Here is a 15,638-nt window from a genome sequence, read left to right as displayed (position 1 = left end):
TCCCCTGCATTGGCAGGCAGATTCTTAACCACTGCGCCACCAGGGAGGTCCCCTCATGGTTTTGATCTGCATTTCCCTTATTACTAGTGATGTTGAGCATCTTTTCATGTGTTTATGGACTCTTTGTATATCTTCTTAGGAGAAACATCTATTCAAGTCTTTTGCCCATTTTTGAATTGGGTTGTTTGTTTTTGTTGTTGGGTTGTAGGAGTTCTTTGTATATTCTGGATATTAATCCCTTATCAGAGGTATGGTTTGCAAATATTTTCTCCCCTTCTGTGGTGTCTTTTCACTCCCTCGATGGTGTCCTTTGATGAAGTACAATTTACTTATTTTTTTCTTTTCCTGCCTGTGCTTTTGGTGTCATATCCAAGAAATCATTGCCAAAACCAATGTCATGAAAATTGAGCCCCTATGTTTTCTAAGAGTTTTACAGTTTCAGCTGTTAAGTTTAGGTCTTTGATCCATTTTGAATTCATTTTTGTATCTGGAGTGAGGTAAGGGCCTCATTTTGTTCCTTTGGTGTTTGATTTTAAAGCATGTAGTTTATCATTTGAGTCCTTGCATGAAGGAAGGGGTAGCCCCTGTGAGTGTGGACATGTGGACTCCAAACCCCAGACTGATTAGGGAGGGACTTGGCCCTGAGCAGAAGGTGTGCAGAACGTCCATTTGTGATGCCCAGGTGTCCTTAACAACTGACACCCAAGTGATGAAGAATTGCTGCTGCTCTGAAGGGGTGTGGGGTTGCCAGCCCACGAGGAAGCAGCGCTTCCCTGTGGTCGCTCTGCGGGCAGCTGCACCTGGCACTCAGCCCCACGGCGCCCAGAGTGGGGCGCGTCAGGCCTGGCCTGGGAAAGTAGTCGGTGGTTTCCTTTTCAGTCGCCTATGACTTTCTGGCCACAGAAGACGTGAACAAGGACAGGATCCAGGATGTTCTCTTTCTTTATAAAAACACCAACAGCAGCAGAAGCAATTTCAGCCTCTCCTGTGCTGATGAAGGTAATTTTGTTTTCACCCAAAAAATGAGGCGCTCCCTGCAGGAGGAGGAATCCCCTCGCCCTCTCGGTTTTGGGGGAAGCAGTTGGTGGAATTTCTGGGAACCTTCATGTCACTCCCCTTCCCCGCTGGGCTGCTGACCCCATGGGGTCAACACCAGGGATCCAGGGACGGAGCCCAGGGCAGGGCCACAGCACGAGGCCGGCACGCTCAGCTCTGCAGACCTGGGTCTCTCCCTCCAGGCTTTTCCTCCCCCTGCACCTTTGTGGCCGCTGTGTCGGGGGCCAACGGCACCGTCCTCTGGGAGAGGCCCGTGGCCCAGAACAGGGCCCTCGTGGAGTGCGGTGTCCCCCAGCCGAGGGGCAGCGGGGCGTCTTCTGCCTGCATCATCCTCGGCAGACCTGGCCCTTTCATTGCAGTAGACTCGGTCACAGGTAGGCTGCTTCCCGTGGGTCCCCCAGGCCTCCACACACGGGTCCGATGCCAGGATGCTCTGAGGAGGGTCAGCCCGGGCTCTTGTGGGCGGCGTGGCTGGATAGGAAGGCAGGCACGGGTGGGAGGGGGACGCCCTATGAGGAGTCACACTTCACTGTCGTCCCCTCCTAAGTCCCGTCTGTGGCTGCGGCACGGCACCTGGAGGGGGTGGGGGCATTGCTGACGCCCGCTCATGGGGCAGGCCCCGGGGATGGGGTGTCTGGGTCTGGCTAGCTCGAGCCCTGAGACCTGCAGTCTCCGCCTTAAGGCAGCAGGCCCTGGTCCTTTTCCAAAGCCCTAAGGAATTCTGTGCCTTGATGCTAGGTTTGGGGGTAGCAGCACTTCCTTTGTAAGTTGTGGTTTGAAGAGTAGGGAGGAAAATAAAGAGAAAGCTGGAAATATTTTAAGAAGAGAAGAATCCGACTAAAAACGGGTGTGGGCAGATTGTACTTGGGTCAGATGTTGTCAGGCCAGGACCTGCAGTCCCCGGGTCCATCCACAAGGCTGCACTTTCATTCTCGTCCTGTGCACGGGGCAGAGGCAGCATGCGTGACCCCAGTGGGTGGCAGGGAGGCCAGGCCCTGCCCATCTGAGGGGGAGGATCTGCGTCAGCCAAACACTGGAAACAGGATGAGAAGAAAGGAGGGGGCCGTGCTGCCCCAAAGTGATGCTGCTGACACGTGCCTGTCGGCGCCAGGCGGCTACACACGCATGTCTGTTTCCATGGCAGCACACGGGCCCTGTGCTTGGTTTTAGGGGAGACCCTGTGGAGCCATCCCAGCAGCTTCGGGGGGAACGTGTCTGTCCTGAGCCCTCTGCTCCAAGTGCCCGACATCGATGCTGATGGGGTCCCAGACCTGCTGGTCCTCACCCAGGAGGAGAACCAGGTACAGCCCTCGTTCCAGCCACGTGGCCTCCCTCGCTGCCCCGAGCTCGGGTGCCTGCAGACCCGGCGGGCACTTCTGGGCCCCCCAAGAGTGGCAGAGAGTGCGCTTCCCACCGGTGCCATGGGCGCAGCTCTGAGGACGGTGCGAGCGGCCCCACGTCTCCCGGCATCAGACACTATAGGTTCGACCCAGCGGGTGGGCCTGATCCCCTTCTCCTCCGTGCGCTGCAGGTCAACGGCTATGTCTATTCAGGCAGCACCGGGCAGCAAGTCGGCCCCCCGGGCAGCCTGGGTGTGGACGGGACCAGCGGCTCCATCCTCTATGTCACCAGTGCAGGTGCCCACTACGTCCTCATCCCCTGCGGTACGTGGCATCCGCTGCCCCAGGGCGGCCTCCCTCGTGGGCCTGCTGGCACCTGGGCGGAAGCAGGTGTGGGGCTAGTGGCTCCCGCTGTTGTTCCAGGGACTCGAAGTCATCGCCCGCTGACAGGTGACGCAAGGCTCTTCTTTGTTCACAGGCACCTCCTTCTGCAGCCACTCAGTGAAGGGCCTGTACGAGAAGGCCACCGGGAGGGACAGCTCGCTCAAGAGCGACCCCCTCTGGGAGGGCAGGCTCAACGCCACCTCGCACAGGCTGCAGGAGCACAGGTCGGGGGTGTGGGGGCCTGTGCGCGGGGCCCCGGGCGCGAGGAGGAGCCGTAGGGCGGGCACAGGGCCCTTACCTTGTGTCAGGTGTCTGAGGTTGTCCTGGGCTCAGACTCAGTAAACCGGCAAACAGAAGACGAATAAAAACGGGGGCGAAGATGGGCCCCGCCCCGGGCTCACTGGTCGCTGCATCCAGTGAGGGCCTTCCTTTTAGTTTGAAACTGGAGAAGCAAGAAAGATGAGGCTGAGCCCTGGGAGCCTGAGGGAAACAGCCCGGCAGGCAGCGCTGGGGAGGGTCCCGTCCCCAACCCTACCCGGGGCCCCATCCCATCCCTCCTGCCCGTGTAGCTCGGGAGCTGTCCGCTACCTGATGAACGTTCCGGGGAAGGTGGGTGAAGACCTGCTTCTCGTGAGTGCCGAGGCCTGCGTGCTGTTGGACGGGCAGGAGCTGGTGCCCAGGTGGACCCTCGGTGCAGCCCAGGTCCTGAGGTATGGGGTCCTTCTCCAGGGAGCTGGGTACCCCAGCGTGTCCCCCCACCCCCACCCCTGGACAAGGCCCATATGCTTCTGCCAGAGGCCACTGCCTGTCACCTGGTGCCACCCTGCCCTGGGGAGGGGAGTGAGACCCCCTGGCGTCAAAGCTCCGGCCCGTGCAGGAGCAGCCGCGGCCTATCCCAGGTATCTCCTTCAGAGGCCCGTGTGAGCCCTCCTCTCCACTCTCCTTCCAGAAAACCCATCCTCGGCTACTACAAACCCGACACCCCGGCCATGGTCATTGAGAACGGGACCGGCTCCGAGAGACAGGTTGCTGCACTTGCTCCTGGGTCTCACCTTTGCCCGTAGCTGAGGGAAGCTGTTCTGAGCCATAGGCTGAGTGGGGACCAGAGGCTTCGGTGAGCCGCCCTCAGGGACGCAACCCTGTGCTGCCCCTCCCTCTGCAGATCCTGCTCCTGGACCTCAGCTCCGGGGCTGTCCTGTGGAGCCAGGCCCTCCCAGGCCTCCCCAGGGACCCGCAGTCCGCCAGCCTGCCCACCGCAGACCACCGCTCCGCCTTCTTCTTCTGGGGCCTCCACGAGCTGGCTGGTGCCAACCAGACGGTACCGTCTCGGGTCCTGGTTTGTGGCATGGGGTGGAGCCGGTGGCTGGCTGAGTGCAGATAGATAGAAGCCATGCAGGGTGGGCAGGACAAGGGGGTCCGGGCTTTCTGGGAGGAAGTGGGTGCGAGGGGCGGCAGCTGGAAGACAACCAAGAAGGGTCAGGGTCAGGCGGGGAAGGGGGGCGGGAGGTGGGTGTTTTGTGGGACCCCGGCGGACACAGCTCTGGGTGTGGTCACGGTCAGGAGCATCCGGGAGGGTCAGCCTCATGCCCCCGCTGCACTCCCTGCAGGAGCCCAGATCTGCCGGGCACCGCCTGTACATGTTCCACCCCACACTGCCCAGAGTCCTGCTGGAACTGGCCAACATCTCCACCCCCATTGTCACCTTCCAGGGTGAGTGCGCCCCGCATGGGCCCGGGCCGCCAGCCATGGGAGGCCCGTGCTGGCCGGTCCCGGGACCTGATGGCCATGTCCCCACAGTGGTTCTGCTTGAGCCGAGCCGCCACGCTGCCTACATTCTCCTGACGGGCCCGGCCAGCCCGGATCCACCCGGCCTGGTCTCCGTGGCCAAACACAAGGTGCGGGACCTCATCCCGAGCAGCAAGGTAGTCCGCCTGGCTGAGGGTGGCCCCGACAGCGACCAGGCCGTCAGGGACCGGTTCTCTCGCCTACGGTACTGGAACGAGGCCTAGACGTGGTTTGGCCAGAGCCCGAAGCAGAGGCGGCTGCTGAAGTTTCACATCCTGGGAAGTCAGCCCTTCACTGGCTCGGTCTGCACGCCGACTCCTGACCTGGTGACCTGGCGACGCTCTCCACTGGGCCCGTCACCCCAGGGACGTGCCGGGGCCTCTCCCCTCTCCCGCCAGCATGCCAGGTCCTCACTCAGGTCCCCACTCCGAGCCCCACCCGGGTCTCCCTGGGCAGAGCCCGTGCTGGCAGCAGCTCACCCTCACTTCTCCATGCCTGGCCAGAGCCTTGGCTGCAGAATCCCCTCCCTCTTTCCGTCTGAGCCTTGCCTTCTCTGCACTGTCTCCCTGGGGTCGTGGAGCTCAGAGGGTGGTGGGCCCTGGGGTGGCTTGAGGCAGGCCCACACCCCAGTGTGGTTGGTGGTGACTTGCCCTGGAGAGCCCATGATGGGGCCCATGAGGAATGGGGCCTGGGAGGATGTGACGGATGGGCTGCCTGGAGCTGTGAGTGTCCGGAGGACCTGGCCCCAGGATGCGCCCTGGGGTCAGCGTGCACCCCTGGGTACACACTGGGGCTCCTCGTCCCTCAGGGATCCCTGCACCCCTGGGTGTGGCCAGCGGCCCCTCCTTCCTGGTGCTTGGACACCCCCCACCAGTCGGTGTCACCTGATGCAAGACTCACCTCTGTGCCTTGGTCACCCCAGACCCGCCTGGTGCTGTGGGACTCAGCCGTGACCGGACAAAAGCAAGCAGCCTGATGACCCCGGGTACCTCGGGAAGAAATCAGAATAAACACTGGTTTTGCACTGTCTGGAAAGCCCCATGTGTGCCTGTGTTTTGTCTGCTGGATCAGTGGGAAAGGCTGCTGGGGAGGTGAGGCCAGCACCCACACCACCCAGTCAGAGACTGGGAGGGTCCAGCACGGCCTCCAAGTGCATCTCAGGTCTGTGGTTCCCGCCCTGCTCACCCACAGCAGGCTAGGAACCCAGCCTGTAGGCATTCTCCCACCCGGGACAGGCAGGGGGTTCCCCAGCGCCTGTGTCCTCCAGGGCTGAGCTCTGGTAGCTGCCCAGGCAGGAGGAGCCCAGGCAGGGGGCTTCAGTGAGACGAAGGTTTGGGTTACCAAAGTGATGGGGGCTGTCGTGGAGAACGCTGCAGGAATTTCCTGAAGGCACTTACGTGTGACAAGCCTGCTTCCAGAACCAGGTCTGTTTCTCCTTGCGAAGGCCTGGGAGGCAACAACAAGGCTGAGGTTGAGGGGTTGGATTCCCTGTCCCTGGAGAAGCCACCCGGGCCCAAGGGCCCAGGTCTGGGTCCACAGCGGTGGATGGAGGAGCCGGCTCTGGGCAGGGACCAGCCTTCAGGTTCCAGGACGATGTGCAGGAGTTCGGGGTCTGGGCTGCCCCGGAGACACCCTCACCGGTGCACCCTGGACTTGCAAATAAAGCCCGCACTGTGCTCCCTGTCACTGTGATGTCTTAGGGCACAGCTGACCCTGGAGAGGCTGGGTTCAACACCAGACAGCCCCCTGGACTCTGTGCTCACTCACCCCTGGAGGACTCGGGCATCCGTGTGCCGCCAGAGCACAAGCTCCGCACTGTCTCCCCAAGTCTGCAGCCTGAGCCCAGCCCCAGGCCTACAGACCCCACACAAGGGATCCTCCACCCACTGCCTCTGACACCTGTACTGCCCGTTGTCCTTCACCTCCCTCACCAGTGCATGCCTCACCCACATGCCACACGTGCATGCACACCCACCACAAGCACACCCACCACGTGTGCACCCACCACGATTTGGACCACAGCAGGACAGGCTCAGAGTGAGGACCCAAAGGTCTTTTATTTCTGCGCTGGGAGCGGGAGGGTGTGGGCAGCCCTGAGGGAGGGGTGGCGCTGCCCCAGCTGAGCCAGTCTGGCTGCACTCCCAAAGGAGCAGCTGAGTCTCGGGGGGCCCTCGGAGTGGAGACTCCCTGGTGTCTTTCCCCAGAGGCTCTGCCGCCCTGGCTGTGAACCAGGGCTGGCTGTTGGAGGAGCAATGATGCTGGAGCCATCTCTGTCCAACACCGGGGAGAAGCCACGGCCTCGGGTGGCCACAGAGGCGGAGAGGCCACGGCCCAGTGGGAGCAGCACCTCCCCCTGCATTCCCGCGCCCCCTGCTGGCAGCCACCTGACTATGAATGTTGCCCTGGGAGTCACCAGCGGGTGCGCTGCCATCTCGTCTCAGTCCAGGGCACCCCTGCCCTGGGAATCAGCCCCCAGAACAGCCCCTTCTGGGGGAGGGTGTGACAAGGGAAAAGGTGGAAGCCAGAGAGGTCGGTGCCCCCGTAAGGCCAGGCGCTCGGGGCCCGAGGGGACTCCCGCGCCGGGGAGTCTCAGTGGCTGCAAGGACCCTGGGCAAGAGGAGTTGATGAGGGCAAGATGGCCCCCTTCTGCCCCTGCCCAGGCCCACCTAGGCCTCCCCGTCACCACCCGAGGGCTCCCCGGAGGCAGAGGCAGGAAGGAGAGCAGGGCTGGGGCTGGAATGGCGCGGCTTCCGCATGAACGGGAACACCCTGTGGAGAAGAAGGGGCCTGAGCGCAGGGCGCCACCCCCAGCATCCCACCTGCCTCCCTGGGCACCACCTGGCTGACCGTCGCTTGGTCTCCGGGGGCACCACGGCCTCCGCCAGCAGGTCTTTGTACAAGTCCGACTTCAGGAACCTCGGGTAGGAGTCCTGCAACAGACAGCATCCAGGCCTGATCCCTTCCCACTCCTGGTCTCAGCCAGCACTGCCCAGGCTCCTCCAAGGGCGGGGCCCACAGTGGACTGGGCCGGAGCAGCCTCCCCAGACCAGCCCAAACCGGGTCGGACTCAGGGAGACCGGCCCCCAACCACGCAGGAGCCCGGTGCCCACACGGGGAGTGAACGTGGCGCCTCCTGCGAGAGGGAACCGGTGTCACTGGTTCTCGCGGACCCACAGAGTGAAGCTGGGCACGTGGAGCGGGACAAAAGCAAGGTCGACAAAAACCACGGGATTCAATAAAGAGGGACAGTAATCTACGAACCCAGGTGCTTATGTTTTAAAAAGAAAAATACACATTTTAAATTGTTAACTTTTGGTGGAGGGGCAGGGGTATAAACAAGATTTAGTTGAATGTACTTTGTAGATTGGATTTTGAAACTGTGTAGATATTTTATGGGATTATAAAATAAATAAGCAATCCCCAAACACTGAAGGGGGACAAGTGAAGCTGGGCGTCCAGCGGGCGACACCACCCTAGCCACACGTAACCAAGTGTCCAAGGGGCGTCTGAGGGGCTGTGGACAAAGGACCGAAAAAACAAACAGTAAACGACTCTCAGTCACTGTGAATGGTAGTGTCGTGCTGCTCAGTTGAGCTACTGAGTGAATCCTGAGAAAAAGCAAGTGAGTGATTAAGCTGGCACCACTGAAAACCCAGATTTTCAGTAGGGGAATGAGGAGAGAGAGAGAGAGGCCAAAGAGGTTAAGGAAACTCTATAATCCTGATTCCGAATTAGAAGTATCAGTATGAACTCCTGGTGTGTTTTATTTAAAACACGTATTTCCTGATTCTGTCCACTGAAAGGCCTGGGAACCATGACCACCCCTGGCGCTATGATGGGTCTGATGTGCAGGTCATGGTTTCTGAACACCACCCCCGAGGGAGGGCTGAGGGCCCGAGGAATGGCTGGCTCTAGGTCTGGAGTAGGACGGCCCCTTAGAAAGCTAGGAAGCACCACAGATTTCGGACACGTCACAGGACTCAAGAGCAATCAGCCGGAGAGGGGGACCTCTGCACATCCCTTTAGACAAGGACTGAAAGGGATTGAAACCCATCAAATATGGTCAAAATGTGAATTTACAATGGTATTAAAAGCATCCCAACCTCACTGACTACCCTTGGCAGACACCAGGGGTCCAACTGCTTATTTTGAAAAATGGTAATTAAAAAGGAATCAAGGGACTTCCCTGGTGGTCCAGTGGTAAAGAATCTGCCTTCCAATGCAGGGGACACAAGTTTGATCCCTGGTCACATGCCGCAGAGCAACTAAGCCCGTGTGCCACAACTACTGAAGCCCGCGCACCTAGAGCCCGTGCTCTGCAACAACAGAAGCCACCACAACGAGAAGCCCGCGCACCGCAACGAAGAGTAGCCCCCGCTCGCCGCAACTAGAGAAAGCCCGCGCACAGCAGCAACAGACCCCAACGCAGCCATAAATAAATAAATAAATAAATAAATAAATAATTATGTTTAAAGGAGGAATCAAGCCTCAGTCCTGCCTTTCCTCTATGATCGGTACCACTGGGCCAGCAACGAGCAGAGAGAGGAGGCGTCAGAACAGGGAGGCAGTGATGGGTTAGAACATCCCATACCCTCATGGAATCATGGATCTGGGCCAGACTGTCAAAGCTGCTTTCGCCACGAAAGAGAGAGCTGGACTGACATCCCTCCTGAGTGGAGAACACATCGGACACCACCTCTGAAGTAACTATTCCCGACCAAACCGAACCAACAACAACAAAACTGAAAACAATCTGATCAAGGAACACAGTGTCCACAGAGGCTGGAGAAAGGAGGACGGATTCTCCCCTGGAGGCTCCAGAAGAAACCAGCCTGCTCTCACCCTGATCTCAGCCCCGAGACCCCATCAGGCTTCACCTCCACAGCACAGAGAATAAGCAGCAGCGGGAAACTAGCCTGAGGTCACGTGGGGAAGGGGACGCGACTGGCCACTCGAGGGCGTTGAGTAAATACTGTTGGTGTTTCCGGTGTGATGCTGGCCTCTGCAGCCACGTTGAAAGGGAAGCGGTGGCCGTGTCCTTTAAGGGAACTTCCTGCAATACCTACAGACAGGAAGTCTGGAAATGGCTTTAAAGTCGGGGGTGGAGTGTGTGGTAGGCCACTGGACAGGATGGACGGTGAGTCCGGATAGGCCCCGAGTTGACAGTTTGTGAAGGTGGGCTGGAGGTACGTGGGGATTCGTCATTTACTTTTTGTTCATATTTGACCTTTTCCATGTTAGAACACTTTACAACCACAGCTGGACAAGCCCTGCAGCCACCCTGAGCCTCGGTTTGCTGCTCTGTAAAGCGCGGTATGAGCTGCGGGACTAAGCTGGCAGGAGCCGTGGGAAGCGGGTGCGGACCAGCCTCTGAGCTGTGGCCACTGAAGCCACCTGACACCGGCTTGTGGGGGGAGGGAGGCGGGGGAGGAGGCGCCCACCTTCTTCATCAGCATGTAGATGTGCAGCTGGGCGTCGTCCAGCACATGGCGGTGCGGCCGGCCCAGGCCCACCAGCGTCCGCTCCATCGTCCGGCTGTCGATGTTGACCCAGCGGGCAGCACCGGGGGCCAGGAACTGCCTGGCGTGGGAGAGGGGAGCCCCTGTGGGTCTGGGCCATTCAGGCTGGCCGCTGCCCGCCCCCCGCCCCCCCGCGGCACTCACTGGTACACGGCGTCCACCAGGGCGGGGACCTGCGCCTGCCCTCCGTGGCGCAGCTCCTCACAGGCCTCCCAGAAGCTGAGGTTTTCGCCTGGGGGTCCGGGCACTGGGTCAGGCCCACCCAGGCTGGTGGAAACCTGGGGTGGGGGGCTCGAGCAGGGAGCAGGGGAGGGGGCTTCTCACCACTGAACTCTTTCCTGAGAAAGTCCATGAAATGGGCCCGTCCCACGGGGTCTTCCAAGAGTTCCCGGAAGCTGAAGGCCCACTGCTCCACACGGAGCCTTGTGGGCACGGCCGCGCTGGGGGAGGGGCGGGCGGATCAGGAGCACGAGGAAGGCAGGGGCACACCTGCAGCTCCTGGCCCACCCCGGGCTCACCTGGGTGCATTCATGGCCCAGTAGGTATCGTTGTCTGTGACCCAGGGGTTGCTGGGCAGGCACCCCGACATGATGGGGTCGTGCGGCCCACGCTGGCTGCTAAATTTCAGGTACCTGGGGGTGGAGGGTGGTGCCAGGGCCAGTGCAGGGAGTGCTGTGGGGACGAGGGCGCTGGAGGAAGGGTCTGGGCTCTGGGCTGGGGGTCTCCAGCCACCACCCTCATCCCACTCACGCCTCAAGGCAGACGGAGGACTTCACCCGGGCCCTGCCCAGTGCCTTTCGTAAGCACTCGACCTAGGATGGGAGACCTGTGAGGGGGCCGGGGCTGGGAGCCACCAGCCCACGCCTCCCCTCCCTGCTGCCCCCAGGACCTACCTCCCGCCTGTAGAAATCCACGGTCTTGGTCTGGAAGGGGCCGGTGGGCTGCAGTTAGAAGGCAGGTCCCTATACGGACTGACATCCCACCCCTGCCCTGCCCTCCGGAGCCCGGCCTCTAATGCAGGGGTCTGACTTTCCAGGACGCCTCCTGGGACCTCAAGTCTGGACGTTTCGGGGTGTTCACCAAGCCCTCAGGTGCTCAAAGTTGCCTTGAGTTTCCCCAACTGTCACTATTTCATGTTTTCAAATGTACTGAAAGGAGGGGCGGGCAGACAGCACCCTCAGGATGCTTGTGATGCCAACCTTTCCTCTCAGCTATCTTTGCGTGACTTTGATGGAAATCACAAACCTATGACAGTGAACTATGATTTTGAAGTCAGGAAGATGTTTTCTCAGAAAAGTACTAGATGACTCTGCTCTATGTTTTGGGTGTCGTGGGATCTGACTGAGGGCTCTGCTGCTACAAAGTTCGGACATGTGTCCTCGTCCATTTCCATCCAGTTTGGAGGCTTTGGAGGCACATGGTTCATTCCGCCCTGGTCGCTTGGGCCCGTAGCCCTGCTCGCCACCCCTCCAAGTCCCCACAGACCCTGATGCTGCCCTGGCCTGGGGGAAGAGATCCCCTCCCCCCATAGGGTCTACTGTACTTACTTGCACCCAGGGCAGCAGGTGGGAGGTGAGAGAGAGCGAGAGTTAGCAGGGGGCTGGGAGTCGGGGCAGTGAGCCGGGGAGCAAAGCAGGAGACTTGGAGTGACTGAATCATGGGACATTTGGATGGACAAGTGGACAGGTGGGTGGGCAGCCCCCAAGCAGTCCCCTAGTGGTGGAGTGGGGGGGTAAAGTGGCGGGGGGGGAGGGGTTAAGGGAGGGGGGGGCACATGGAGCAGAGGGCACTGTGCAGGGGTGGGGAGTGGGCTGGGGGGTGTGCACGCAGGGTCCTCACCATCTGCACTCGCCCAGCAGTGCAGGAACCCCACTGTGGACCTTGCTCCAGCACGCTGGGGACCCCAGGCTGCAGAGGGGGGATGAGATGAAGCGGGGGCACAGCTCAGGCAGGCTGCTGAGACCCTCCTAACCCCATACACTGAAGCTCTGCGCCCATGTCAGGCCCTAATGTGGAAACATGCTCAGGGGAACTCGGGACCTGTATGCTCTCTGCCCATCCCCACCCCAGGGCACCCTCCCTGTCTAGCCCACCCTGGTCCCCTCTCCAGCCCCTCACCCAGCTCCTGGCTCCTAAAGCGAAGTCTGTGACCTGCCCCCAAGCCCCCCGTTCTTCCTCGCCTCAGCCAAGCTCACCTCCGAGCTCCTGGCTGCTCAGGCCAGAACCCCAGCCCTACCTGAGACAACCCCTCTGGCCGCACCTCGTCCTGACCACCCCGCCCCCAGACACACATGCCTCACCGGAGGCCACGGGCGCCATTACTGGTGCCTCCACAGGACCACCGCCGGCCCTCAGCCCACTGCTCAGCCTTGGCCACGCCCACTCCACCCTCAACGCCGGAGACCCCGTGACCCTCAGGTGGAAGATTAAGGGTCATTTTCCCAGAGACACCACCTACACCTGATGAGGTAATCAGGCCCGTGGGTGCCTCTCTTTTTTTTTTTTTCATGGGGTTTTTTCCCCCGGAGCTTCTATTCATCTGCTGTGACTGCCCCTCACAGCACACATCTGTGTCTGCTGGTCTCTCCACTGCCCCACACAGTAGGGGGACCTCAACCCACCTGCCAGGCCCACGGATCTGGGTAAGGCCTGACCCCAGGCTAGCACCTCAGAAGCTCTTGGCCTGTGACTTCAGTCCCTCATGCTGCAGCTAAGCCCACCCCCACTCACCTCCCCCTACCCCAAAGGCCTTCAGGTGCCCTCACTCACCTCCCCCCACCCCAAGGGCCTTCAGGTGTCCTCACTCGCCACCCCCGCCCAGGGCCTTCAGGTGCCCACATTCTGCTTCCTTAGACCCAGAGAGAAGCTGCTGTGTCCTAGTCTGTGGGTGGCGGCAGCTCAGGCCTGGCCTTGTGACCTCTGGGTTCTCATGAACCACAGAAAAAGAACTTCCTGTCACCTGACAGGATCCCTAAAAACATGTCCTTCCCAGGGGTCAGAAAGCAGGTCCTCCTCAGCAAGCACCTGAGGAGGCACACTGACCAATGGCAAGACTCTGCTGCTGTCCAAGGACCACCCCCCACAAGGGGCTCACCGGGGGCCTGTTCACCAGCCAGTACGTCTGCTCCTGGCATGCGATGACCAGCCTGTCCCCCTTCCTGCGCTGCTTAGCTGCCCTGGGGGGGGGGGTAGGCAGAGCTGGGGGGACACTGTGCCCACCACCTCACCCCCCACTTCAGGCCGAGGCCTGGGCAGGCAGCCAAGCCTGGGTGCGCTGTTTCTGGTCCCAGGGCTGCCAGTGCCCGGGCAGGGGGCGTGCGGGGCATGCAGGGCGTGGCCTCACCGCAGCTGCTCTCTCGCCTGCATCACTACCAGGTCCCACGTGTGGCTGATCTTCCTGTGCAGCTGGTCATAGTGCTCCTGCGGAGTGTTGAGGTCTCCAGTGGGAAACTCTCTCCGGTGCCCAGCTCTGGGGTGTGGACCCCCCCACCTCCCCTCTGAGACCACCTAGGGTGTTTGTGCTTGTGTATCCACATCACTCTGGGGCCTGGGCTGCGTGCTCTAGGGCCACAAGTAGGGACTGGGTTCCTCTGGCTGGATTCAGCCTGGGAGGGGTGGCAAGGGTGTCCCACCTTTTCGTGGTCAACCAGGCCCCCCCGCTTTCGGATGTTCTTCTTGGCCAGGTAGATGGCTGGAAGGACAGGGCACAGGCTGCAGAGGAGCAACGTCAGCTCCCCCTCCCCTGTGGCATCACACCTGCAGCCACCAGTCCTGGGAGTTTGTCCCCGGCTAGCCCAACCCTCCTCACTCACCGTAGTCCAGCTCAGCGGCTGGCCACAGGGTGCTCATCCAGAAATAGGGCGTCTGGTGCAGTGCAAGGACAAAGGTATCTGTGACCTTCCGGGCCTTCCCCTCCCCAAGAGTCGTCCCCACCCTCTCAGCTCCCTTGGGAGGAGACTGGGCTGGCTGGGGGGTATCTTCCCACTGCCCCAAGGCTCAGCTGACCATCCACCATTCCCTCCACCTGGACCGAGCTGCACTTGGTTCACTGACTCTGGGCACCCTGCCCAGGCCCAGGAGGTAGTTGCAGTGCTGGGGGGTCGGGGACTGAGGGCAGGCCCTGCCGGGGTCCCTGGTGTGGCCAGGGAGGGCAGGGGGGGGTGCTCCATCATGATTGAGGACGCACACTGAGGTGCAGGGATCCTGTCCTTAGGCCCCTTCTTCAGGGCTGCGGCCTAAGGACCCTGGCTAAGCTGGTGGAGTCCTCTGCAGGTACTACCCCTTATGGGGCCCTGCTAAAGGTCCCTCCCCTTAACTTGGCCTTTCCGTCACAGGGACGCTTCCAGTCCAGGCCTTTTGGGGAGGGGGCAGTGGACCACGAGATCTGTGGTGACATCACAGGTCCTGCTCCTGCCCCAGCCCCACCCCTTCCAGGAGTCCCCGCCAAGGGGCTGCCTGGTGGGATGGGTCCTACCTGCTCCCAGTTGAGCCTGACCTGGAACCTATAGGGCGTTTCATCCAGCCGGAGCTCGAGGTGGCAGGGGTCTCGCAGTGGGTATAGGTAGCCATGCCGCACTAGGAGGGTGCCCAGGTGCAGGGCCTCTGGGGAGCAAGGTGGTGAATTCTTAGTGGGGAGAGCCGAGCCGGGTCCCCCAGCACAGTGGGCTTGGCCCCAGCCCTCGGCCATCAGCACAGCGACCCCAGGGCCGGGTATGGGGCGCAGGAAGAGCAGCGGGCTGACCCCTTACCCGCCTCTGTGATGCAGTACTTCTGGATCAACCACTCCATGACGTCGTTGCCTGCATAGCAGAGACTGGGGTAGGGGGAGGCCGAGGCAGGGCCGGCACCCCCATCCCCGCCCCTGCAGCACCTCACCAGTCACTGCGTGTGGAATGACGGTGACGAGCAGGCGCTGGCTCCGCATCTTCACGCCCTGGTCGGGGTCCTGCATACTCACGACCATCCGCTCCATCTGGGCAAAGGAGGTTGAGGGCCTGTGGTGGCCTCCTCCCCCACCCCCAGATCCAGATGCCCCCGAACAGCCCGGGATGCGCCGGATCAGTGTGCTTGAAGGAGATTAACGCTCACTGATGGTGGGATTTCAGGCCGTGGCTGACCGAGGAGGTGAGGGGGGGCGCGAGCTAGCGGCGACCCCAACCCCGGGGTCTCCGCCGCCCCACCCCGCTCACACAGTGCCATCACCCCAGACCCGCGTCCACACTCGCGCGCTCGCGTTGTGTCCATACTCGCGTGCACCCGCACTCACTCCTCTCCTGCCCCTCCCGGCCTCGCGTGTCGGGAAATCGGGGGTGGGGGGTGGGGGGCGGGCGGGACCCCGGCACCCACCTTGCTCAGATGCGGCCTCTGCGCGCGGCGGTGCCCGCCGTGGGGCGCGGGGCCGGCGGCCATGGCTGAGGCAGGCCCAGCGGGGCGAGGGTGTCCGGCCGCCCCGCCCCGCCCCGCCCCTCCCCTCCCGGGCCGCCGCCCCGCCCGCGAGTTAACCCTCCGCAGCCGCGGGGTCTGGGGTCTGGGGACGCGCGTTCGACCATCCACC

At 61.6% G+C, this 15,638-nt stretch overlaps 2 protein-coding genes across 11 annotated transcripts in view; one reads left to right on the top strand and one right to left on the bottom strand.

Moving 5' to 3' along the window:
• FAM234A (family with sequence similarity 234 member A) overlaps positions 1-5,600 on the top strand; it is a 32,325-nt gene extending 26,725 nt beyond the window's left edge. For both annotated transcript variants that reach the window (XM_007181812.3, XM_028166386.2), the window contains exons 4-13: positions 880-999; positions 1,239-1,430; positions 2,227-2,357; positions 2,588-2,720; positions 2,875-3,004; positions 3,350-3,490; positions 3,730-3,805; positions 3,943-4,098; positions 4,388-4,490; positions 4,578-5,600. In XM_007181812.3, the coding sequence (XP_007181874.1) occupies positions 880-999; positions 1,239-1,430; positions 2,227-2,357; positions 2,588-2,720; positions 2,875-3,004; positions 3,350-3,490; positions 3,730-3,805; positions 3,943-4,098; positions 4,388-4,490; positions 4,578-4,789 (1,394 nt within the window). In that variant the 3' untranslated portion in view covers positions 4,790-5,600. The remainder of the gene's footprint in view (positions 1-879; positions 1,000-1,238; positions 1,431-2,226; positions 2,358-2,587; positions 2,721-2,874; positions 3,005-3,349; positions 3,491-3,729; positions 3,806-3,942; positions 4,099-4,387; positions 4,491-4,577) is intronic.
• RGS11 (regulator of G protein signaling 11) lies at positions 5,458-15,509 on the bottom strand. 9 transcript variants are annotated; one of them, XM_007181813.3, is made up of 19 exons: positions 15,431-15,509; positions 14,960-15,056; positions 14,833-14,883; positions 14,559-14,686; positions 13,897-13,948; positions 13,717-13,775; positions 13,428-13,504; positions 13,179-13,260; positions 11,924-11,992; positions 10,978-11,025; positions 10,835-10,896; positions 10,603-10,716; positions 10,409-10,524; positions 10,229-10,316; positions 10,007-10,145; positions 7,413-7,495; positions 7,232-7,334; positions 5,963-6,011; positions 5,466-5,554 (listed from the first exon to the last, which is right to left on the bottom strand). In XM_007181813.3, the coding sequence occupies exons 1-17, from the start codon at positions 15,491-15,493 to the stop codon at positions 7,232-7,234; spliced, it is 1,431 nt and encodes a 476-aa protein (XP_007181875.2). In that variant the 5' UTR covers positions 15,494-15,509; the 3' UTR covers positions 5,466-5,554; positions 5,963-6,011. The 9 variants fall into 9 exon arrangements, 1 of the variants encoding a protein (XP_007181875.2); XR_450948.3 differs by having other exon boundaries at positions 5,458-5,554; positions 5,963-7,334; positions 10,978-11,007; XR_450950.3 differs by having other exon boundaries at positions 5,458-5,554; positions 5,963-7,334; positions 10,978-11,001.
• Positions 15,510-15,638: the final 129 nt, after the last annotated feature.

The sequence above is a fragment of the Balaenoptera acutorostrata genome, chromosome 15, assembly GCF_949987535.1.
Source record: "Balaenoptera acutorostrata chromosome 15, mBalAcu1.1, whole genome shotgun sequence".
Classification (NCBI taxonomy): domain Eukaryota; kingdom Metazoa; phylum Chordata; class Mammalia; order Artiodactyla; family Balaenopteridae; genus Balaenoptera; species Balaenoptera acutorostrata.
This window is presented reverse-complemented; position numbering and strand designations above follow the sequence as displayed.